Genomic DNA, 25,396 nt, shown 5'->3' with positions numbered 1-25,396 from the left:
TTGACTGTAATGAATATGACCATGTTGCCACCTATTGGTGAGAGTGATCATAAGGTCTTGACCTGAGAGGTGGCTAAAGGTGTGGAATTTTCGATTAAGACAGGGTATATGTGGAATTATCATGCTGGCAAGTATGACAAGCTTAGGAGATTGCTTGAATCAGTGCCATGGCATGTACAACTGCAAGGGCTGGATGTCGATAGAGCATAGGAAGTGGTCAAGGAGCATTTACAGGAGGTTATGGCTGATTGTATACCTAGGGTCCGCATAGTAAAACAAATAGGGATTAAATGGATGAATAACACCATTAAGCTTGAGCTGCAAAAAAATAAACAACTGTGGAGGGAATTTAAAGAAAGAGGTGACCTGCAGGCACACGAACGGTATAAAGTGCAGGCCAGAAGAGTAACGAGTGTGGTAAAAACAGCAAAAGCCGATTATGAAAGGAAACTAGCTATGCAAGCAAAAGAGAATCCCAAATAGTTCTTTCAATATGCTGCAAGCAAAGAAAAAACTGTACATGGCAAAATGATTTTAAGGAATGACAATGGTAAGGAGGTCACTGAATCAGTCGATATAGTGGAATTACTGAGCGAGCACTTTGCAAGAGTATATCATCCAGGTGGTGACATTAAAAAAATGAAGGAACCATTAGTTTATATGGGAATTGTGATGAATGAAGTGGAGGTGAATAGTCTATTACAGAACCTTAATGTGAATGCATCTGTAGGATTGGATGGTATACCGGCAGGGGGTCTTACGTGAAGTGGCTAAAGAATTATCAGTGCTCTTGACCATGCTGTTTAATCTGAGTCTCGGGTCTGGTTTAGTCCCGAAGGTGTGGAAAGAGGGGAAAATAGTTCCACTGCACAAAAGAGGTTGCAAGACTACTCTTCCAAATTACTGACCGATCAGCATATCAGGAGTCGTTGTCAAGGTCTTGGAGAAAGTAGTCAACGGAAAAATACAGGAATGGATTGATGAAAATGAGATACTGTACAGGGAACAGCATGGCTTTGTGAAGGGTAGATCATGCCTCAGTAACTTGCTCAAGTTTTATAACACAGTGACGGCTGAACTGGATAAGGGTAATGGGTTTACAGTGATACTGCTGGACTTGGCTAAGGCATTTGACAGGATACCACATGGAATTCTAATCTGTAAACTACAACATATGGGAATGGATATAGGGTTGGTGAGATGGATAGGTGGGTGGTTGATGGAGAGATATCAGAGAGTAGTTTATTCAGGAGTAGAGTCCAAAAGACTGCTTGTGACTAGTGGTGTGCCGCAGGATTCTGTTCTTGGACCATTGCTGTTTAATTTGTTCATTAACGATATAGGGAAGGATCTAAGAGGAACAGTTCATTTGTTCGCTGATGATGCAAAGTTGGGTAGGGTAATAGTGAATGCAGAAGATGTCAAAATCTTGCAGGACGACTTGGATAGATTGGAATTCTTGGCTAAGTAGAATGGATGTCAATTTAATGTGACAAAATGTAAGGTTATGCATTTTGTGGTGAAAAGATTAGCAGCAGTATACCACATTGGTGGAACTGTACTCCAGGAGATCGATGAGACCAGGGACTTGGGAGTGTTGGTGGATAGGGAGATGAAGTTTAGGGGGCATGTTGCAAAAGTAGCTAAATCAGCTCATCAAGTCACTTGGTTGTTGAAAAATACTTTGACGAGCAGAGACAAGCAAGTTATTGTACCTCTGTACTGAGCCTTGATAAGATCTCATCCTGACTACTGTGCCCAGATTTGGTCACCTAAGTTTCTTCTTGATGGGGAAGAGGTGGAGAGGATCCAGAGGCAAGTGACAAAGATGATAGCAGGTCTATGGAATGAACCTTATGAGAACAGGTTGAAGATTTGTGGGTTGCAGAAATTGGTTGATAGGCGGAAGAGGGGAGATATGATTGAGATATTCAAATTGCTAAAGGGTTTCTATAAGATAAATTCAGAGGATATTTTTGAGATCAGGACTGGTGGTGGGAAAACTAGGGGACATCTATGGAAGCTGGGCAAGAGTGTGGTTAGCAGGGTGTTAGAGCTGGGTTCTTTATTTTTAGAGTGGTAAACGAGTGGAATAAGCTGCCAGAGTCTGTTGTGGGTGCTATGACGGCGGTGAGTGAGTTCAAGGCAAGGTATGATAGATACTGTGAGAATGTCGTATAGTTGTGTGGACATGTAGGGCCTCCCTCGATGAGTCTAAGGACTCCCTGGAGTCGCCCGTAATAATAGTCAGATATATATAACTTAAGAAATATTTGTTAGCAAAAAATTGTTTACTGGTATGTTAATTTGCTTTTATCTTTCTCAGTATTGTTTAATAGGGACAATACTTGATGCAATGGATATCTAGTGAAATGAAACAGGAATTTCACAAGAAAAGCGATGAAAAAGTTATAATAAAAAGAGAGAGATGGAGATCAGTTGAATGGGGAATGTAAGGCTCACTCAAGGAAGTGACCAGTTTAATAAAGAAGAGGAAATTAGAATGAGTGCAGACTAGCACTGCATTAAAAGAAAAATCTCAAAGATTTTTCATTTCATTTTGGCAGTATGAGGAAAAAAGTTGCAAGTATTCTGTGTCAGTAGAGATCTGTTTACCACATTATGGTTAGCTGGAGAGGATAGTCATGTAACATAGGACAGCCATTTTAATGAGTATATGTTCATGATATTCTAGGGAAATGAGTTGAAAGATAGGAAAGTGAATAAAATTGTTATATTTTCACCTTTTTCCATGAATGCTGGAGTATCCCAAGGCTCTCTGACTTTTCCTTCTATACGTCAATGACCTTGAGACCAAGACACTTGGTTAAAAAAATGCCTTCAATAAAAAATCGTGAGCTTTTATTCCATCTAAGTAATTATTCTAATGTATATAATTTATGTAACATCATGATCATTCATCTTATGTGTCATCCAGTTATTTATTCAAGTGAATGTGTGTTTTACAACTAGAGCTTTAAAAATATTTCATTTGTCATATGATACAAACTAGGACTTTTGACCATATCTGGTAAAGATTTAAAAAAATATATAAATAAATAAATAAAAGATATTACCTTCCCATAATTAACATAAAACATCACAAACTATAGAAGGAACTGAAAAAACCATGTAGAAAGAATGAATGAGGACAGATGGCCAAATATTGCTTGGAAATATTTGGAGTAAAGTGGATGACAAACAATATTAAACAGGAATTGCATGCGAAAAAGAGCCTATGGAAGAGATATAAGGAGACAGGTGAAAAGAAGATTCATGAAGAGTATAAGACACAGGCCAGAAGAGTGACTAGTATGGTAAGGAAGATGGAACTGGAATATGAGAGGAGATTGGCCCTAAGATCCAAAGAATATCCAAGGGAATTTTTTAGATATATGGCCAGTAGGAGGAGAAATGACTGTGGAAGAATGATATTGTGGGATAAAAATGGGAATAGAGTGACTGATGCAGAGGACATAGTGAAATTGTTCAATGAACACTTTATTGGAGTATTTCATCCTGAAGGAGTCAGTTTTAATGCTAGAGGGATTGGGCAGGTTCGACGTTTAGAGGTATAGGAGGAGAGCGTGTTTCAAATACTGAGTACTCTGGATGTCAGTAAAGCTGTGGGACTGGATAGTATTTCACCATGAGTTTTGAGAGAATGTGCTAGGGAACTGACAGTGCCTTTGACCTGGCTTTTCAATGAAAGTCTGGCTGTGGGAAAGGTGCCCATGGAATGGAAGGAAGGTAAGATAGTGCCATTGCATAATGGTGGTAGCAGACTGGAAGTGTCTAATTATAGGCCAGTTTGTGTGTCATCAGTAGTTAGTAAGATCTTGGAGAAAGTAGTGAAGGACCGTATACAGCATTGGCCAGATGATGGTAATTTTATCTGAGAGTCAACATGGATTTGTGAAGGGGTGCTCTAAGCAATATGCTAGTCTTTTATGATAAAGTTACAAGGGCATTAGATGAGGGAAAGGCATACACTTCCATTTTCTTAGACTTAGCGAAGGCATTTGACAGGGTGCCACATGATAAGCTGATATTCAAGTTGCAGCACATGGGTCTGGATGTCAGATTGGTCAACTGGATTCAGGATTGGCTGTCCGATAGGTATTAGAGAGTTGTGTATGGTGGAGCAATATCGAAGAGGCAGAAGGTTATAAGTAGGGTTCCACAGGGCTCAGTATTTGGACCTATATTGTTTAACCTTTATATCAATGACATTGTCCATGGATTGCAAGGGGATGTTCGGTTGTTTGCGGATGATGCGAAGCTGGGAAGGATTATTAGTAATAGTGCAGATGCAGCAGCCCTGCAAGAGGGTTTGAATAAGCTAGATAGATGGGCAAATGAATGGAGGTGTCGGTTTAATGCAACAAAATGTAAGGTCTTGAGGTTTGGGAAACATCGATGGGACACTGCATACTCTATGGGAGGAGTTATACTGGAGGAAGTAGGGGAGACAAGAGATCTGGGGTTGTTGATTGATAGAAACCTGAAATTTATTTGACATATTGCAAAGGTGGTGAAGGTAACACAGAGGATTGCTGCAATAATGAGAAAGACGCTGACCCGCAGAGATAAAACAGTTATCATTCCATAGTATAAGACCCTGATCAGACCACACTTAGACTGTTGTTCTCAGATTTGGTCCCCAGGATTTGAAGGGAATAAATTAACTGTGGAAAGGATACAAAGGCAGATAACAAAGATGGTTTCAGGACCGTATAATGAAAGTTATGAGAATCGGCTTAGGGAATGTGGACTGCAGAGTTTGGTAGATAGAAGGAGAGGTGATATGATTGATACTTTTAAACTGTTCAGAGGTGGTTACAGGGTTGACACTGGGAGGTTCTTTCGCTTGGTTGAACAGCGGGAAGGAGTTATGACAAGAGGCCATCCCTGGAAGTTACGAAAGGAATCGCTGAGCAAGAGGGTGAGGAGTGGTTTCTTTGCATGGAGGGTGGTTGAACCATGGAATGCATTGCCTGATGGAGTGGTGAGAGCAAGAATGGTCAATGAGTTTAAGGAGTGGTATGATAGACTTTGTGTTGCTTAGGGGGGACCTCCCCTCGATGAGTCTTTATAGACTTTGTGTTTCTTAGGAAGGACCTCCCACGATGAGTCTTTTGACTCCATGGAGGCCTGAATAATAATGATAATAATATAAACCAAAGGGATGCCGATCAAGAGGAAGACACAGGAGGAGATGAGCAGAAGATTTTTTTAAACCCTTGAAAACGTTACAGGCAAACAATTGCCTAGTACTGGAAGCCAAGAAGAAGAAGATATTGCCTTTCCAACTAGAATTGCCCATTTACCTTTATTAGTTATTTGATGTTATAGCAGTTTATTTCTAGGCTTGACCATGTTGCATAGTGTACATGGGTAATTAAGTTGTTATATGAATAAATGTTATACCTATATTCATTATACTGGACTTTCAGTGTCCAAATGTTAATTTTATATTCCTCACTCTCCATAATTGTTTTTCATCATCATCAAATTCCTCAGGGTTTTTCTCCTGGAAATTGGATTTTTTCATCCTGCAAAAGAGATAAACCAACTAGACAAATACAGAGTATTTACATATATACAATAAAGCATACTATTACATTTTCTGTTCAGCACAAAATGTAGAGTACAGTGATTTTTTTAAATATAAATGTACATAATTTTTTTTTTTTTTTTCAATATCAATATCATAGCTTATTATTATACAGCCTATTTACATATACAGGAATACCTCGATTATCACAGTTATTGTTGCCACGAAAAATACCATGATAATCGGGATAAATAATGCGTGTAAAATGGATGATGAATGCCAAGGGTTTTTCAGATCTATTAATTAAATTTTATATATCAAGTAAAAAAGAAATGTGTTAAACATGTTAAGTAAAAAATGAAGGTTCATTAAGAAAAACAAGATTATTCTTTAATCTTTATTTATATATAAGAAGTACATACAGTACATACAATTATTCTTTCTTGGATAAAAATTGGTGTAGAGTTGTCTGGTGGAATTTTTTCTTTCTTTTTTCTTCGTATAAAACTCAGTAGCAACGGATGGAATTTTCAATTTCCCGACGAACTTTCAGTGATCGCTCGAGATTAGGATCGCCGTTGAAGATTTTTTCTTTAAAATTGTCAGCAATTCTAAACATTTCGCCCATTTCTTTGAGGGTAAATTCCTTCGGTGCCGAGTCAATTTGTTCGTCATTATCATCGATTTGAGCATCATAAGCACGTTCTCTCTCGAGGTTAATTAGGTCTTCATCATCCAGCTCCTTATCATGTGACTGAAGCAGGTCCTGAACATCACCTTTTTCAATTTCTTTTAGTCCTAGATCGAAGCCAAGCTCAGTTATGTCATTGATAATGGGTTACTTCATTTTCAAATCCTTTAAAATCAATTGCACAATGAGGAATAATCTTTTGCCATGCCGCTCTCAGGTTGCTAGACGTTACTTCACTCCATGCTTCCTTGACATTCTCAATGCAATTTTTGATATTGAATGCCTTCCAGAATTCTGTCAAAGTCATAGCTTCATCTCCTGTAGTCTTTTCTATTGCTTGTGAAAAAGTTCTTCGTAGGTAATATGCCTTAAAGGATGCGATTACACCTTGATCCATTGTCTGGATGATGGAAGTGGTATTAGGTGGTAAATAAATAACTTACATTTTCGCACAAATCATTCAGTGCTGTTGGATGACTAGGTGCATTATCTAATATCAACAAGATTTTAAAATCAAAATTTAATGACTTGCAGTACCTTTCAGCTTCAGGACAAAAACAGTTTTTAAACCAATCCTCAAAAATAGTTTTCGTCATCCAAGCTTTTCTGTTGAATCTCCAATGAACAGGAGAAAATTTTTTATCTAAACTTCTAAGCGGGCGAGGATTTTGTGAACGATAAATAAAGAGAGGCTTCATCTTGTAATCTCCAAAAGCATTGCCACATAGTAAAAGTGTTACATGCTCCTTCGAAACCTTGTAGCCAGGCTGTGATTTTTCATTTTTTGCTAAATGTTTTAGTGAGCATTTTTTCCCATAATAAACCTGTTTCATCAGCATTAAATATCTGATCATCGGTATAATTTCCTTCTTCAATGATCTGTTGCAATTCACCAGGAAAACTAGCTGCTGCTTTTTCATCGGCGCTTGCAATTTCACCTTGTACACGAACACTATGAATGCTCGATCGCTTTTTGAACTGATCAAACCACCCTGAACTTGCAGAGAAAGTTTCTTCCACTACTGACGCCGAATCATTTTCGCTTTCTAATTGTTTTCTTTTTAAAGTTTCAAACAAATTCAATGCTTTTGTTTTTATAGTTATTTGACTAAGAGGAATTCTCTTTTGGTTACAATCTTCTATCCACACTGACAATAGCGTTTCCATTTCTATCATAAGATGGCTTCTGTTTCTCATAGTTTGGGACACAGACAAGATCGATGCACTTTGTCCTAGTTGCTTATAGTTTGCAGTGTGGTCTAAAATATGGCGAACAGTTGATTCATTTAGACCGTACTCTCCTGCAATTTTGGCTTCGGTTATGCCTGCTTCATACTTGTTTATCATATGCAACTTATCTTTTAAGCTGATCACTCTATATTTCTTCTTGATAGCTGTAGACTTGAAATCATCCTTATTTCTTTTAGCATTCATTGTAGGGGTAAATAACAAGAGAAATAAATATCCACATGTACTTCAGGCAAGGGTGGATAGTTACTGGTAAGTGGTGAGAAGGCACCATCAGATAAAAACAAAGAGCTACAAGAGAGTGATACCTGGAGAGTGGCAGCTCGAACTGGTTGCATATGTAGTGGGTCACATCTCGCGGCCACGATAATTCGAATTTGGAGCGCAATAATTGGAATTTTAGTATCAAATTATAAACTGCGATAAATCGAGAATTGCAATAATCAAGGTATTCCTGTATGCAAATTTTTTTTTTTTTTTTTATATCAGTATCTGCATTATTATTATACACTGTACTGACTATTTTGTTACATAATTGCAGTCTTTGATTATGAGGATTACGTGTAAATGAATGGCGGATTAATCCCACCTACTTCGAAGCTTGGGTTAACTTTTATGAAGAGAGTGGGATTAGCCTTCACTATTGGTGTTGTTGTTACTGTTTATGGATTGGATGCTGGTGATTTGTGATGTGCATATTAGTGTTAATGGTATATTAACTTTGTTGGTATATTTTACAGAGTTCATTTTTTAATGTTCTGTAGTCTATGTGTTTTAAGTTTCTTGGTAGGTTGGTGAGTAGCATGGGTATCGGATATGATCTCACAAAAGAACTGTATGAGTTGTTGAAGGGTGTAAGGGATGTAGAAAGTTGTTGTGGGTCGTGTTATACGATGTGTCTCTGTTGTTTCGATAGGTGATGTTGAAGTAATTTCTTAGTAATATTATGTAGTGTTTCAGATTTTTAATGCTCAGGATTCTGTGTATCGCCATGTGCCAGTCAGATATTGGCTGTTGTGTATATTGTGTCCAAATCACTGTTGACACAATTTTCCTATGTAATATTTCTAATTTTGTTAGGTGGCTGTTTGATGTTTTTGCGTAGACAGTTATACCATATCTGAGTAGAGATTCACAGATACTGTGATACAGGAGTTTTTTAATGTTAGATGGAATAATGTCTTTTACTTGGAAGAGTTTTGCTGTGATGATGCAGAATTTGGTATGTAGGTATTCTATATGTTTTGTCCATTTAAGGTGGCAATCTCTGTAAACACCAAGGTATTTTGCATGTGTTACAGGTTTGAATCGGGACATTGGCAGGTTTTTTTTTTTTTTTTGTTAATGCAGCAGCAGTGTAGCGATAGTGGTGCGGGGCGTATGATTCTTGGGTTGTGTATTATTAACATCTATGTTTTGGTGCCGTTGATTCCAATTGCGTTTTGGTAGAAGTATGTTGTGATTTTATTTAGGTGTTGTTGTGCTTTTTTTTTTTTTTTAGAGAGTCATGTTGATGTCTGTGTGGATTGCTAGTAGTGCAGTGTCATCTGCATACTGAAATGTTTTGCTTCTTATAGCCAGGTTATGAACATCATTAATGTATATGTTGAATAGAATGGGTGATAATTTGGCTCCTTGAGGGACACCGTGTTTTATTTGTATACCTTGGCTATGACATACCTATTTTTGTTACTTGTGTTCTGTTTGAGAGAGAGTTTCTGAACCAGGTATGCAGTGTTTCTCTTATACCTATTGAGTATTAGTTTGGTGAGTAGTATGTCATGTTCAAGCGTATCAAATGCTTTGGCTAAGTCAAGCAGTATAATCACAGCATACTTGTTTTTATTGAGGGCTTTGCTTATGGAGTTGGCAATGTCTTCTAATAAAGTGATGGTGCTTTTTATTTCCAGAAAGCCATATTGGTTTTGTGAGATGATGTTGTACTTCTGTAAATAGTTCCATAGTGGGGCGTGTGTTATTTTTTCTAGAATTTTTAAAATGACTGGTAGCTATTGGTCTGTAGTTCTGAGTATCGTTTCTTTTACCATATTTGTAAATTGGTGTAATTATCGCTGTTTTTAGTTGTGGAATAATGCCAGTGTTGAATATTATTCACGAGTCTCAAAAGTATTGGATTTATTTGTTCAAAGTGTGTTAAAAGGTTTGCGAGTCTTATTTTGTCTATTCCTGGAGTGGTCTTTGGTTTTAGCTGTAAGAGTGCTTCTTTCAGTTCCTGTTTTATTACGGGTGGAAAATACTTGTTGACTTTGTGTCAGTAGTTTTTTGTTGATCGTTGGTAGATTGTCTTTTTTGAGTTGTGTGATATTGTTTATGAAGTCATGGTTGAATAAGTCTTCTAGTTACTCTTGGTTTGTATCCTGACCGAAACTTTTTGCAATAAAATATTGTGCTGAAGTTTTCTTTTTTCGAGTTACTAATTCGTTAAATGTAGCCCATGTTAGATTCATGTTGTCGTTATATTCCATGAATTTTTGGAAGTATAGTGTCGTTTTGCTCTACAAATTTTTTTTTTGTTAGTTGATTTCTTGTTATTTTGTGTAATGTCTGTAAACGTGTGTTACTGGGTGACTTTTAGTTTTTTCCATAGATTTTCTTTTAATGTATGTAATAATATATTAAAATTATATGTTAAAATGTAATAATAATATGTCTTTGTTGCTTTAGCCATAATTCCAAATTGCCACATCTCTTAATGTGTGCTCTCAGGTGTATGTGATAGTACTACATCATATTACTAATTTGCTATTGACAATTTTCCTCCAAATTGATCTGTTTTTGTCTGCACTCCAGTATTTTCAGATCTTATATTTATCTTCTAATTTCACATTCACTTAGATCTTGATTGTTTTCTGGGTCTTTTTCCTGCTATCCCAACATCAGATACTTGTTTTACTAACCTTTCCTCTCCCATTCTGTTTTAGACTATCCTGCCGTAGATTAACTTTGTTCCATTCTTCCTAATATCTTCATTTTTTTAACATGGTTCTGCCATTGATGTCATCTGTTCACTTCCTTGATTTTTCTTACAAGAGTCTGTGTCTCTAGTTTTTTATTCCTAACCCAGTGTTCAGATACATAAGTTAAAATTCCTTTGAGTGTTGTCTTGTTTATTCCCTTTTTTTCATGTTATTGTCCAGCTGCTAATGATTAGCCATTTTAAGTATGACTTATATTTTGCAATATAATTAAGTATGACTTAAAATTACTGTTAGTTTTTTGTATAAATACTACATGCTCATTCTCTTTAGAATGACTTCATAAAGGCTTGAAATGTTGAGGAATAAATTAGTTTGTTTACTCATAAAATGGTTATGCACTCACTCCTACAGTACAATATATGTGGCTGTTTGAGGGTGGAGACCAAAAAAATCTTAACCACTAACAACAAAAAAACCTGCCATACCAAAAATAGGTTTTGGTATGAGCTAATTTCCAATATGCAGATAATTACCAGTAGAATGGAAAAGTAAGAAGCCAAAGGATTGGCTTTTTCTGTGAGTAATATTGCAGTAGGACCATTTGAGTGAATAAAAAGTTGAAGCAGGATTGGAGAAAGTTATTCCCAATAGCATTAGCCAGTGATCAGAAAACATTCACTTTTTTTCTTTCCTTTTAACATAACAAAAGAAGTTGCAAAACATATAGCACAACACTGCTAAAGAAAAACAAGAAAAAAGAAGAAACCTAGTAATATTTTTCTTTAACAGCTGTAGATGTACCCATCACGTGAAACTTACTTATTGCACAAATATACTGTGGGTGCAATACTGTGTTTGGATCCTATGAATTTCACAGAATCCAAAGGTTGAGTGACATTTTTATGATTTTCTTTGATCATTTTCACATTTGTTTTCATGACATGCTGGCTGTGATGCTACTGTCGGTTTTCTCAATAAGTACTGTGAATATCATATAGTTGCTCAGTTTATGGATTTACTGCCAAAGTGACCCCAGGCTATGAGACCAATATATTATGTCTGTTAATTGCTTGTGACTGGTTTGTCTGTTTTGTGGGATGAAAAATCTAGGCTTCTGGGATGATAGTATATAGTATCAACATATCAGGTCACTAGAGATGTTCCAGGGAAGTGTTTTAGTGGTTAGTAAAATTTCAGTGAATGGGGATATATAATGTGTACAATTTCTAATGGTTTAATATAGATAGTAGGGAGAGTAAAGTGTTTCCTGATTTCAGGAATGGAGAGAAAGTATATCATCTTATTAAAAAGGTATATCATCTTTTAAAAAATTTCTGTTGATAAAGTTTTATAAGTCGATGAACTGTTAACTTTATTACTTATTACACAGACATTTTTCAGTTAAAATTCCTTTAAAAACAAAATTGACAATTTAATTTTGCAAAAAATTATTCTTTACAATTTTTTTTATTATATAAAATTTGGATATGGTTCACAGGGAGCTATTGGATTATCTTTTCTTGTACATCACAGGGAGTTGTTAGTCGGATATTACACCATACGAAATGCGGGTTTGGGATTAATAAATATTCGTGTAGGGGGTGCTTAAGGGTTACTGAGAGGAGACCTCCACATAGCCTTTAAAGGAATGTGGAGAACTGACCAGGACTTCTGACCGAATGTCCAGTCCTCACCTTCTGTTAGGTATCTACCTAGATACTAAACAAATGAGGATGGCCTGGCAATTTGGGATTTAGCCGAACAGATTGTATTCTTATTGACTTAAACCAAAATTTCAAATGATGGTATAACATGACAGAATTTCATGCCTGCTGAGATGTCGCCCGGTTAAACAAGGTCCCCATTGTTTTTGTCAGGGAACCAGGACGAACAGCCAAAAGTCAGCTACTGGAACAAATCCACATCACCAGAGTTCAAGATCGGTATTATCAACATAAGAAGCCTGGATGACAAAGAAATGGAGCTAGCTGAGGAATTGGATAAGTACAAGATCGACATAAACAACTGGCACAATGAAAAATGAAAAGCTGGTCCTTGTTGGGGATCTAAATAGCAGAGTAGGAAATGATTGCTGACATACATACAAAAATATTTTGGGAAAATTTGGAGAAAAGGGCAAAACTAATAATAATGGCAAATATCTGTTGGATTTCTGCTCAGGACATGGACTGGTTTATTACTAACACAATGTTTCAACCTAAAAATGTGCACAAATTCACTTGGACAGAAGAGGCAAGGAATAAGAAAATTCTCATTGACTATGTTATTGTTGATAGGGATGTTTCTTACTGGTGCAGGACACTAGAGTGTATACAGGATTTGAAATTGTAAGTGATCACTATTTAGTTTTGAGCAGGATAAAATTGAATTTCATATTGAAAAGAATAACATGTAAGAAAGTTTTAAAGTGAATAAAAGTTGAGCAGCTCTTAGATGTGAACTGTAGACTAAAATACAGAAAGATTATTGAAAAAAAAAATGAAAGAGTTTGAGAACAGGAACCAAACCTTGGAGATTCAGTGGCAAGCCCTGAAGAAAACATTGATTGATTCAGTCAGAGAGGCATGTGGTGAGGTTGTCTGCAAGGATAGAAAAATCAGAACTCCATGGTGGACATAGGAAGTTAAACAGGCAGTGAAGGAAAAGAAGAAAGCATATGAAATGTTTCTGGCAAATAAGTTGGACTGTGCTCTTAGAGAATACAGAGACAAATGTAAGAAAGCTAAAGACTGTAAAATTAGCTAAACAGAAGTCATGGGAAGACTTGTAAGAACATAGAAAATAAACATCAAGGTGGCAAAATACACTTGGTCGTTGGCTTATGACTGACTTCCGTTCTTGCTGACAGGTCATATGTCGGCCATATATTTATTACAAGTATTCTTTAACCTTTCTAATCTTTTTATCATCTTTATAATTTATTTTTATAATCTTTTAAATTTATAATTATGTATATTGTACATAATATGAAAAATAATACTGTACATACTGTACTGTAAACACAAAAATACAATCTAAAATTAATGTAAAAATTAATACTAATGAAATTTACAAAATCAGTTTTAATCTTTGCTTGTGCTGGGTTGTGGATCGTCAGGGTCATGTTCTTGGGTTGAGGTAGGAGATGTTCTCTTGATAAGCAGGAGATGAGCTTTGTTTGAACAGTTTGTTTCTTTTTTTCTTCATATATCTCATGATAACAATGCACAGCATCTAGAATGATACGTTCAACCTTTGTGAATCGTTCGACATTAGGGTCTATTGCTTCGAAACTGGGGAGAGCTTTATTAAGTTGCGAAAAAGAATCTGATAAACTCTTTGCAGTGAATTTCTTTTCTGGCTCCTCTTCTTCCTATCTCGTTTTTTCTTCTGACACTCTCTGTGCTTCCAATTCAATCAACTCTTCATCCGAAAGTTCTTTTATTTCACAATCTAGCAACTCCTCTACATCTTCTATTTCACATTCTAATTTAAGATTTTTTGCAAGTTTAACTATTTTTTCTGTAATCACTTCCAGTTCCTCTCCTTTTTCAAATCCTTCAAATGTATTCGCATAACATTTTAGACACTTTTTCCAAATTCCCAACATACAATTCTTCTTTGTTACACATTCCCATGCGGTCGAAATATTCTTGATACACTGAAGAATTTTGTACTGCTTCCAAAAGTCTTGCAAAGATAAATCAGCATCAGAATCTATCGCCTCGAGCCTTGAATGCTGAAATAGCACCTTGATCCATGCGTTGAATGAGAGTGGTTGTGTTAGGTGGCATAAAAACCACTCTAACATCATGTTGAAGGTCGTCCAGATGAGGAGGGTGGCCAGGGGCATTGTCCATAATGAATAAAATCTTGAAAGGGATACCTCTCTCCCCACAATATTCACGAGCCTGGGGAATAAAGCAGTTCATGAACCAGTCTTCGAACAGTGCTTGAGTCATCCAAGCTTTAGGGTTTGAATGGTAGTAAAGGGGCAGTGTGTGCTTGTTGATGTGCTTAAATGCACAAGGGTTTTCTGAACAATAAATGAGAAAAGGCTTCAGCTTAAAACCTGTGGCATTCCCACCAAGCAACAAAGTCAACCGATTCTTAAAAGCTTTGAATTCTGGCATCCTTTTTGCTTTTTGGTGTATATGTATATGTACGATTAGGCATGTGTTTCCATTGCAAGCCTGTTTCATCTACGTTAAATATTTTTTCCGGTAGATAGCCTTCTTCTTTGATTAAAGAGTCGAAACTATCAACGAATTTTTGGGCTTCATCTGCACTTCCTGCTTCTCCTGTGACACTTACATTATGCAAAGCAAATCTTTTTTTTAAAACACTTAAACCATCCAGTACTAGCCTGAAAGTCTTCTGCGTATGACTCTCCGGCATATGATTTTAAACTCTGAAACAGACCTCTAGCCTTCGCTTGCACTTTGCAAAGGCTCAATGGTGATTTCTGTATTAAATACGATAACTATCGTATCCCATAGTTATCATACGCGCAGCTGCCTGATTTATTATTAATTTATTAATATTTTTTTGTGTGGTCGTAAGTCGGCGACCAGGTGTATTCTGCACGGCTGTTGAAAAAGCTCAGAAATGGAGGAAAAAGTGCTGTAAAAGGAATTAGAGATGATAAAGGTGACATGAAAACTGCAGAAAAAGATATCTTGATGTATGGAGCAAAAAAAGTCATAAAAAGCATGAAATGTCAAAAGGCAGCTGGAGTAGATGATAATTGAGAATATCATAGTTCAGAAAGCCTGGACAGAGGGACAAATTCCAGATGATTGGAGTAGAGCTCTCATAGTATCCATGTATAAAAAGGGAAATAAAACTGAATGTGAAAATTACAGAGGCATTTCTCTACCGAGTGTTCCTGGTAAGGTTTATGCAAGTATACTTGAGAAATGGATGAGAAGATTATGGAAGAGAAGCTTGGTGAAAAATAAACTGGATTCGGGCCAAATAAAGGCTGTCAGGATCAGATTTTCATTTTATGACAAATAGTTGAGAAATTGTGGGAATATAACAAAGATTTGTATTTAAGTTTTGTAGATCTGGAAAAGGCATATGACATTGTGCCAAGAGAGAAGCTATTTAAAATGCTACAGTTGTATGGTGTCAATGGGGCATTATATCAAGCACTACTTAGTCTTTATTTGAGTTGTAAGTCAGTAGTTGTAATTGAAGGAATTACAGGAAAAAGGCTTGATATTAAATCTGTTGTCAGACAAGAATGTACATTATCCCCTCTGTCTAACATTATCTATATGGATCACATTATGAAGGAAAGTGATATTAAACCTGATATCAAAATTGGAGATGTTAATCTCAGCTCTTTTCTTTATGCAGATGATGTTATACTTCTAAATAAATCTGGTACAAGTCTGCGAGATATCCTGACTAAATTTAATACCTGTTGTAATAGATTTGGTATGAAGGTCAGCAATAACAAGACAAAGATTTGGTCAAGTTAAACACTTGACCAAAGACTAGAGACCTCAGACATGAGAGTCTTGAGAAGGATTAGGGGTGTGAACAAATGGCATCAATGGCAATATCATTTTAAAAACGAGGATATTAGGAAAGAACTTGACATTGTTAGTATCCTGGAATTTGTTAACAGAGTTGATCTCAGGTGGTATAGTCACTTAAACAGAATGGGAGAAGAAAGATTAGCAAAACAAGTGTTCTCAGCCAGGTTGGCAGGAAAGAGATTAAAAACTGCCTTACATGACAGAAATATAAGATCTGTTAATGTTGGAGTCTTGACAGGTAACATTGATTTGGAGGAAAATTGTAGATAGAGGTTAGTAATGATATAAGTTTTTCATGTAGTACTGTCATATCCTGTACACCCCTTGATGGTACTTGTCAGAAATTTGATGATGAAATATTTGTGTAATCTGTGAGTGAATTAAAAATTATGAAATACAAATTCCTGTAGGTATATAGGTAACAAATATAATCAACATTATTTAAAGTTCAAGGTTATAATTCCTTTTGTAGGCAGAATTTTTTTTTTTTAACGAGAGTAGATTTTTTTGAATTCCATTCAATTTTCAATATCGCTGCAAGCACTGGCACTAATTTCAAAAGTATTTTCCATTGAATTTGAGAACTCTTAATTTACATTACCCAAGTACAGTTTACTGCACGACTTTGTTAAATGTACTTTTATTCGTGTGCAGTACTTAATGTTTCATTCATTTCACATTATGGACATTTTCGTAATTCTCTTACTGTAAGCCTTAATCTCCTTCCTATTGTAGAGGGAAAAAATCTTTGAGAAAAAACTCAGGAAAAAGAGTTACATCATTAAGAAGATGGGTGAAGATGGTGCTTGCTTATTTAGGGCCGTAGGTATGCATACATTTTTCTAATTAGGTTTAATGTTATTCCAGGTTAAGTAATTATTTTGAATTCCAATTAAAAGAGCATTTGATGTGCTAACATGTATGGTTTAGAAAAAATTAATTTACTATTATTGATATCATGATCAAATAAAAAAGTTTATTTGATAATGTTGTGCAAAAGGTGATATCTTTTGAGTTTCTAGTTCAAAATTTCATATGCTGTCTTCTAGGTTATGTGAATTGTGTTAAGGAAACTTGCTGGGAAAAAAAAAAAATTGTATGATTAGAACAACTGCTTAAGTTCATTTCTTCTGATCTTCCCCTATGTGGTGCAGAATACAGCAGTGATTTTCACTAATGTCAGATTAACCATATATCATAATAAAATTACCATATTCATTCAATATCATTTCATTCTTCCTGCATATAAAGGTTTTATGGATACTTAAATGCTATATACTTTTTTGAGATAGTACATAATATGCTATATTTAAATGTTTAAAATAATAGATAATACTTTAATATTTGCATTAATTGCATGGATCGTGTGCTATATGCTGAATTTGACTTGGAAAGAAGTATTACAACATTTGTTTCTGTATTAGGATAGAAAGTTGCAGGATCTTTTGAAATATTATATTGTCTTGTGAATAATCACTACATTGTTTTACTGCATTGCTTAGCACAATTCACATGTTCCACCCAAAAATATGTATGACTATTTTTGGGTGGAACATTATTTTATTATTTAACACATCATGCATTCAAATGCAGTTTATATTCTTTCCTTAGTAATTTGACCACTTATACTAATGCATATTTTTGTAACCTGATTGTAATGAATTGAATGAATGACTAGACTAGCTATATTTATTATTAACTGATAGTTATGTATGTGATTGCTGATTGGTTATTATATCATAATTTGATTATTCGAATGTGATTGTTCATTTCTACACGTGCAACAAAAGCACACTCTGTTCTACTAAATGCCAATTTTTCTTCATAGCCGACCAAGTATATGGAGATCAAGAGATGCATTCAGTTGTTAGGAAACTATGCATGGATTATATGGTAAGCAATTTGGTTTATGAAAATAAGGAACAGAATTTGTACATTGTAAATTTTTGTGGTAGGGTAATTTATACATTATACCTGTATTTTTCTCTGGGATGGTTTGACTAACATAGTTGGTACTATCCTATGCATACAGTGCAGTTATTTTATCCATTGAAGTGTGTTTAGAAATTTCTTGTAAACTCTGGTTGGTGAAGAAAGTACTGGCAATCTTACTTTAATTTATCAACCAAGTTTGTTTTGGAGGAATGTCTAATGATGCTATATTTAAGAATGTGATTAACATTCAGAAAATCTTATGCAGAGTGATTCATCCCTTCATTATCTAATAGCCTTAGGAATGCACTTTATGCAGCTGAATCTGGATAAGTGTAATTCTTCAAATAAAAAGTAGTGCACCTGACTTCTACCTATGTGATGTAGCAACTCTTTTTACTGTTACTTTTTTTGTTACAAATCTTTTTACTGTTACTTTTTTTGTTACAAATCTTTTTACTGTTACTGACAGATTTTATATATATATATGTATTTACATACATCATATAACTAGTGGATCTGAAATGGATTTACTAGATTTACGTTGTTCTTCTCCCCGACTTGTGCCCAATTTCATGGGCTAGGGCTATTCTTGCAAGCAGAGCTTAGCGTTCATTTGTTTGTTATTGAATTATAACTGTGTTTTTAATGAAAGAATGCTTGATAAGTTTTCAAAAGTGCATTAATATCTACTTGTTTTTTTGTAATGACAATTAATTTTGACTATTAATTTAATAGTCAAAAAGTAATGAACTATTAATTTTGACATTGATCTCCTAACTATATTACCCTATTAGATAAGTTTTGTGGAGCACCAATGTGGGTAAGAAACTGAATCATTTGTTATTGTATCTGAATGTGATGTTAATCACAAAGTTCAAAATAACATGCTTTGAGTAGTAAAATATGGTTCAGGAACAAGGCATAAGGTAGAAGAACTGTTAAATTACAATTAGGATAGTTATCTAGGTTACTATCCCCTTGTGGGAAAAAGCAAAGCAAATATTTCACCAAGGTGGCTGGGGTGCCATACACATTCTGCTAAATAATCTCGGCTATTCATTGAACATGTCTATTCTGTATTCAGTATCTTGTCAAAAATAACTATTTTGACAAAATACTTTTATCAACTATAAGTGAGTATACTTTATAGAAAAATGACATGCGAAAATGCCTTAGATATGGTTTTATTCGCATGCTGTGTGAGGGATTGTTGCAATAGCTGAAGCCACTTTTCAAACCTGACTGCATGTTGCTTGTATACAACAGGTAATGAGTTGAAAGTAGAGATGATGAATGGCTGAGTGAGCTTTACGCAGTTTTGAATGCATGGAGTGAACTTCAGGGGAAGTTGGGTTTAGAGAGATGGGCTACATTTGAAAGCCTATAGCACATGTATGCTAAGTGTAGGCTGGGGTGAAGCACAAAGTAATCTGTTGATATTCTTCTTGAAGAGCAGGGATTGTAGTCTACAAGAAATACTTCATTGGGAAGTCTCTTCCACAGAGCTGAGGTATAAGGGCTGTTAATCCAGAATTAAGATAATTATCTAGATTACCATATCCTTGCAGGAAAAGCAGAACAAATGTTTCAAAAAGGTGGTTTGGTGCCATCTTTATAAAAGATTTAGTGCCACACATATAGCTAGATAATCTCAGCTATTAAAGATAATTATTTAAAGATTAAAGATAAATGGGAATAACAGGTTCATTCAATCAGCATTTCAACTGTAAAAAAGAGGTTGGGCAGTTATATGCTCATGTTATTGTAGGTGAACAGAAATGGGGGATATGGGTGCATTATGAATGCCATTTCTCCCAAACAGCACCAATTTCCATGCATGCCATTAGGAAGAAAAGAAAATACAATGCAGAAAATGACCATCTCTGAGACAATAACCTTACAGAATCAGTGATAGAAGTATTGTCAGTTAGCTGAACTGTCCTTTCGGTACAAGAAGAATATGGATCCAAGGATAAGAGATTGTGATATAGTGAAAGATGTGTGAGAAAGTTGATGAGCAAAAGGAGGGAAACAAGGATGGCATAGAGTAGTACACAGTAACTGCACTCCTGTACCATTCTACTTTCAGTGTGAAGAGAGATGGTGTAAATGGGATGTCTCAAATAGCAGGATCAGTTATATTCAGGCACTAAAGAATTATAGTGATGGAAAGGAAAGGTTGATAGGTTTGGACTGTTGGGGAAGCACAAGAGAATAACATAAGCATAGTTGTTTACAGGTCTTCATATAGGCTATTATTTCTGTTAATTAATGTGAGGAGTATTAGAATGTAAATGAATTCGAATTGAGTAATTTTTAAGGATTATCTTCATATGTGAAATTTAGTTAATTTAGAAGCTATACAGATGGTGGATTGATGGATGGTAAGGTGGTATCTCAAGTGCAGGTAAGAAGATAAACAACCTCAGGTACGCAGATAATACTGTGCTTATAGCCAGTAATGATCACTTATTGGAAGAGTAGAATTGGAGAGCATTAAATATGGACTTAAAATTAACAGAAATAAGACCAAGTATATGATGATAGGAAAAGAAGAAACATCTACTCATAATATCAACTTAGAAAGGTGGAACAGTTCATATATTTTGGAGCCCTGATACATATATCCACCATACAGGTGAAGCGAAATGAAGAATTACACTACCTGACACAGAACCTCACACTTAATGGTTTTGAACCCAAGACAATTATTAAAAAAAATTCTTAATACAGCTCCTACAACTCCCTTATCAAAACAAGATTTCAAGAACACAATCACGCTGCCATACATCAAGAATCTTACGGACAAATTGGCTACATTTCTCTGCAAGTGCGACATAAAAGTGGCTTTTCTTCCTTTACAAAAAATATCAAGATTCCTACATTCACCAAAACCTCTGCATCATCCCATGAAAAAACCAGGCTTTTATTAGATTCACTGTTATTGTGGCATCTGTTACGTAGGCCAGATGGGAAGGTCAGGAAAGATCCACATGGCTGAACATATAAAAGACGTCGAAAAAAGAAGAGAACACAAATCAGGATTAGCATTCCACATTACTACTGGCCATCAAGTACTCTGACAACAGACAAACATGTCATATGTTGATAAGAACTGTTTCACAAGAAAATTTAAAGAAGCTGCAAAAATGCTTAGAATCCCTACGCAATGCAATAAAAATCAAAGCTTAATTTTACATCAAGTCTGGTCTGCCTTTATCAAAAAAATTAACTGCCTCGGATATAACATTCGTGAGCCGCAGAACGTGGCAACAACTAGCATTGTTCCAACAAGCATACAGTAATGAACGTATCATTTTGTATTCGGGGGTTCTCAATTAATGAACAGTTGTGAACTCAAAAAGACATCTAATTAACTATTTAATTTGGTTGTTGTGTTCAACTTTTATACACCATCAGCCCTGATGATGTAAGTTTTATGACGAACGAAACTTGTCGGGTTTTTTATTCTTATTTTTTATTGTTTAATAAACATGTGGTCTCAATACCGAAAACTGTCTCCATTTAGCATTCTCAATCAGTTAAACATCAAAAAGAGATTGAATGACATAGTCAAGAGAAGATACTCCAATATTTTGGTCATATATCACGACGAGATGGTGATAGCATCAAAAAGGAAATGATGCAAGGAAAAGTAGGAGAAAAATGCAGGAAATGAAGACCAAGAGCAAGATGAATAGATCAAATTCAAAAGATCTCGAGACTTTCTTTGGAAGAAGCAACTGCCATGTTAAGAGATAGAAGTAGATGGAAAAACATTGTTGCCAACGTCACAAGTCCTCAGGTATGAGGAGATTGATAAAGAAGAAGAATACAGATGGTAATAGAAATGTTAAGATATAGAATCTTCTGAAAGAATATGAAGGATGAAAGGACCAGTAATAATAGCAGAGGAAGTTTGTTTATTTAGAGTGGAAGTAATGAGAGACCATACATGTAATTGTTTTGAGGGTGTGTGGTATTAGGTTTGAGATAAATAGGACATAATATCTATAACTTGTTATGAGCTTGGAAATGCAAATGATAGAACTATTGAAGCAAGTTGGTATCAAGTAAAATGAGTTGACTAATAGGAGATTTTAATTATGTGAATATGGATTAGGAGGAGGAAATATTTCTGTAGTCAATTTTTTGACATCTTGTGGAGTAGAGCTACCTTAAACAACATCTGATAGAAGCAATACAAGAGATTTTAGTGTTGGAGTTTGTGATAGTCTTAGATGTGAGTGTGAAGTAACAACTTTGCTATCTACCAATTAGTGGAAGTAATGATGACTTACTGACTTGGGAAGTAGCCACATAGTGAACGATCATTATTGGCAATTTCTTGATATGTACTTAATCCTGTAGTACATTATCAATACTTATCACTTATTAGTACAATACTTATTGTACTAATAAGTGTTAAGTTAATAAGATGACAATATTAGCATTGTAATATTGTCATCTTATATTTCTGTCTTGTGGACCATTTCAGAATGCATCACTCCACCTTAACCTTTGTCTGGGTCTTTTCTTGCCATCTTGGCATCAGTTGTTTTGCTAAACCTTTCTCTCTCATTCTGTTGACTATGCCACCTTAAATTGCCTCTTCTCTCATATTTGTGAGTGAAAACAATATTAAGTTCTTTCCATCTTCATCTTTTAACATGATTCTGCTCACTCTAATTTTTTTTCAGAGCTCTTAGTATTATTATTATCAGACCTCTATGGAGTCAGAAACTCATTGTGCGAGATACGCAATGAGTCTGTCACACACAAAACTCATCAAACCATACCTTAAACTCGTTCACTGTGTCTGTATTCACAGTACATTTTGGCAGTGCATTCCACTCACCAGACACTCCATGCAAAGAACCTTCTCTTCACTCCTTTGCTTCCATCCTCCTTATATGCTATCCAGGGATGGCCTTGTTTTATCTTCTCTTCCCTCCCATTCTATGAAAAATTTCTTCCATGTTAACCTGATAACAATCCCTGACCAATTGTCTCAATCACATTTCTTCTCCTTCTCTTTTTCATGAAAAATCAGGTGATGAAATATGTGCACAATAATTACCTCTGGTCACCAAATTAATCAATGCACAGCTGCATTGCAGTGACTTAAGCTTAGAGCACTTGCACTCTAAGCTTACGTCACTGCAATATATAAACTATAGTATAATAGGATTCCTTTTAGTGACAAGATTTTGTTGGAGACTGCTTAAAAGTATCTTCTTCAGCCATTTTCTCTTTCATTCAGTCCATTTTGAGCTTTTTCTTTTCTGAGTTTCAGCCATCTCTTGGATCTCATTCTAAAAGAATACTGTATGGTAATTCATTCATTGCAAATTGCCTTTGGTATTTATCCTCTTTATTTAGGAGTGACCTTATGCATGTGCTACTCAAATTCGCTGTTAGTGATGCGTTAGAGGCAACTCTGGTAGGAAAAATAAGTTTGCTTCTAAGATTCCCCATGTCCTGTCAGAAATTTGAAGTTTGTATCCATCAAGGCTGCAAGCTGATGCTTCATTATTACTAACATTGAGATTGTTTACTATATGATACAACATGATGGAAAATGTTTTAATTTTTTAGGCTGGACTTTTGAATAGCATTGTGAGAGAGCATCTCCTTTGTGAAGTCCACGTTTTATTTTAAAACTTGAATATTCCTGTAGAAAACATAACTTGCAGAGAATGTGGCAAGAGCATAGTTATATCATGTTTATATATTTCTTGTAATATTCTGAAAAGTTTCATTGCTTTCCATAGTGCATTTCAGTATATACTGTAATATGGCTTTTTATAGCACAGATACCAGATGCAGTTTATTATAAAATTCATGTTTTTCTTACAATTGTCAAAGTGTGCAGTTATGGTTATTTCTTGACTTTCCGTTTGCAGAAGTCACGCAGATTGTTCAATGATGTGAGACTCATTTTCTAAATGAGTGTTGATGGTATGTAGCAGGTTTCCAAGAAGGAGATACCACAGTTACTGGTAATCATGGGGGTCTCCTGTCTGCACGGTTAGCCTAGTGGCTATGTGCGCTTTGCTACCTTATGCCTGGGGAAGGAGTGTCTTAGGTTTGATTCCCGTTGATGACGTGAGAAGCTTAAGGACCTTTCTCAGCCATAGCCAAGTTAGCTTGGCTATGGCTGAGAAAGTGGCAAGCAGAGAATGTGGCAAGAGCATAGTTATATCATGTTTATATATTTCTTGTAATATTCTGAAAAGTTTCATTGCTTTCCATAGTGCATTTCAGTATATACTGTAATATGGCTTTTTATAGCACAGATACCAGATGCAGTTTATTATAAAATTCATGTTTTTCTTACAATTGTCAAAGTGTGCAGTTATGGTTATTTCTTGACTTTCCGTTTGCAGAAGTCACGCAGATTGTTCAATGATGTGAGACTCATTTTCTAAATGAGTGTTGATGGTATGTAGCAGGTTTCCAAGAAGGAGATACCACAGTTACTGGTAATCATGGGGGTCTCCTGTCTGCACGGTTAGCCTAGTGGCTATGTGCGCTTTGCTACCTTATGCCTGGGGAAGGAGTGTCTTAGGTTTGATTCCCGTTGATGACGTGAGAAGCTTAAGGACCTTTCTCAGCCATAGCCAAGTTAGCCAGTCTTGGGTGTGGATAGCGGGGCCATCCCCCCCACCAGTTTATTTGAGGTTTTTCATCCCGCAAGCAGGCAAACCGACCCCGTGAACACACACACAGGCTACAGTCATAGGATATAGTACTTCATCCCTCATTACAAGGGCTCAGCCAGTCCTAAGGAACGGGGAGAACCCCCACACAAAAAAAAAAAAAAAAAAAAAAAAATGAGGTCTCTTTTTTTAAAAATAGAAATATAATCAGATGCACCTGGCGAAGATGCATAGTGAGACATGATCTTCAATTGTCAAGAAAAACCAAGTAACCAAGCAGCTATTACAATCTTTTTTTGTATAAAACTGTTGAATGTACAAGGGTGTTCTGAAAAGTTCTTGGCCTAACAATGAAAAAACGAATTTATAATTTCAAAATAATTTTTATTTTTCGACATAATCTTCCTTAAGACTAATACATTTATTCCAGCATCGCTGGAATAAATGTATTAGTCTTAAGGGAGATTATGTCGAATTATCCCTTTCCTGTAGTGGTTCTCAGTAAGATTTACAAAATACCCCTCTACAGCTGCAATCACCTCTTGATTCGAAGAAAAATGCTGACCAGCAAGGAAGAGTTTTAATTCTGGGAAGAGATAGAAGTCAGATGGAGCCAAATCTGGAGAATAGGATGGATGTCCAACAATTTATAGTGCAAATCCCTTAATTTTCTGATTGCCAAAACAATCATCTTTCATCAGGACAATGCACCTACCCTTGGTGGGCAGGTGCATTGTTTTGATGAAAGATGATTTTTTTTTTTTCTTCTGCAAGCTGGGTCTTTTCTCACGAATTTTTTTTTGTCTAGTCTGGTT

At 35.6% G+C, this 25,396-nt stretch overlaps 1 protein-coding gene across 2 annotated transcripts in view; it reads left to right on the top strand.

Annotated features, from left to right (window-relative positions):
- Window positions 1–25,396, top strand: part of LOC150102110 (OTU domain-containing protein 5-A-like) — a 178,470-nt gene that overhangs the window by 32,892 nt on the left and 120,182 nt on the right. For both annotated transcript variants that reach the window (XM_090400163.1, XM_090400162.1), the window contains exons 2-3: window positions 16,720–16,810; window positions 17,813–17,877. In XM_090400163.1, coding sequence (XP_090256289.1) covers window positions 16,720–16,810; window positions 17,813–17,877 — 156 coding nt within the window. The remainder of the gene's footprint in view (window positions 1–16,719; window positions 16,811–17,812; window positions 17,878–25,396) is intronic.

Source organism: Typopeltis vanoorti, chromosome 11 (assembly GCF_054136105.1).
Source record: "Typopeltis vanoorti isolate ZY-2024b chromosome 11, IOZ_Tvanoo_1.0, whole genome shotgun sequence".
Classification (NCBI taxonomy): Eukaryota; Metazoa; Arthropoda; class Arachnida; order Uropygi; family Thelyphonidae; genus Typopeltis; species Typopeltis vanoorti.
Note: the sequence above shows the minus strand (reverse complement) of the source record. Positions and strands in the feature narration are given on the sequence as shown.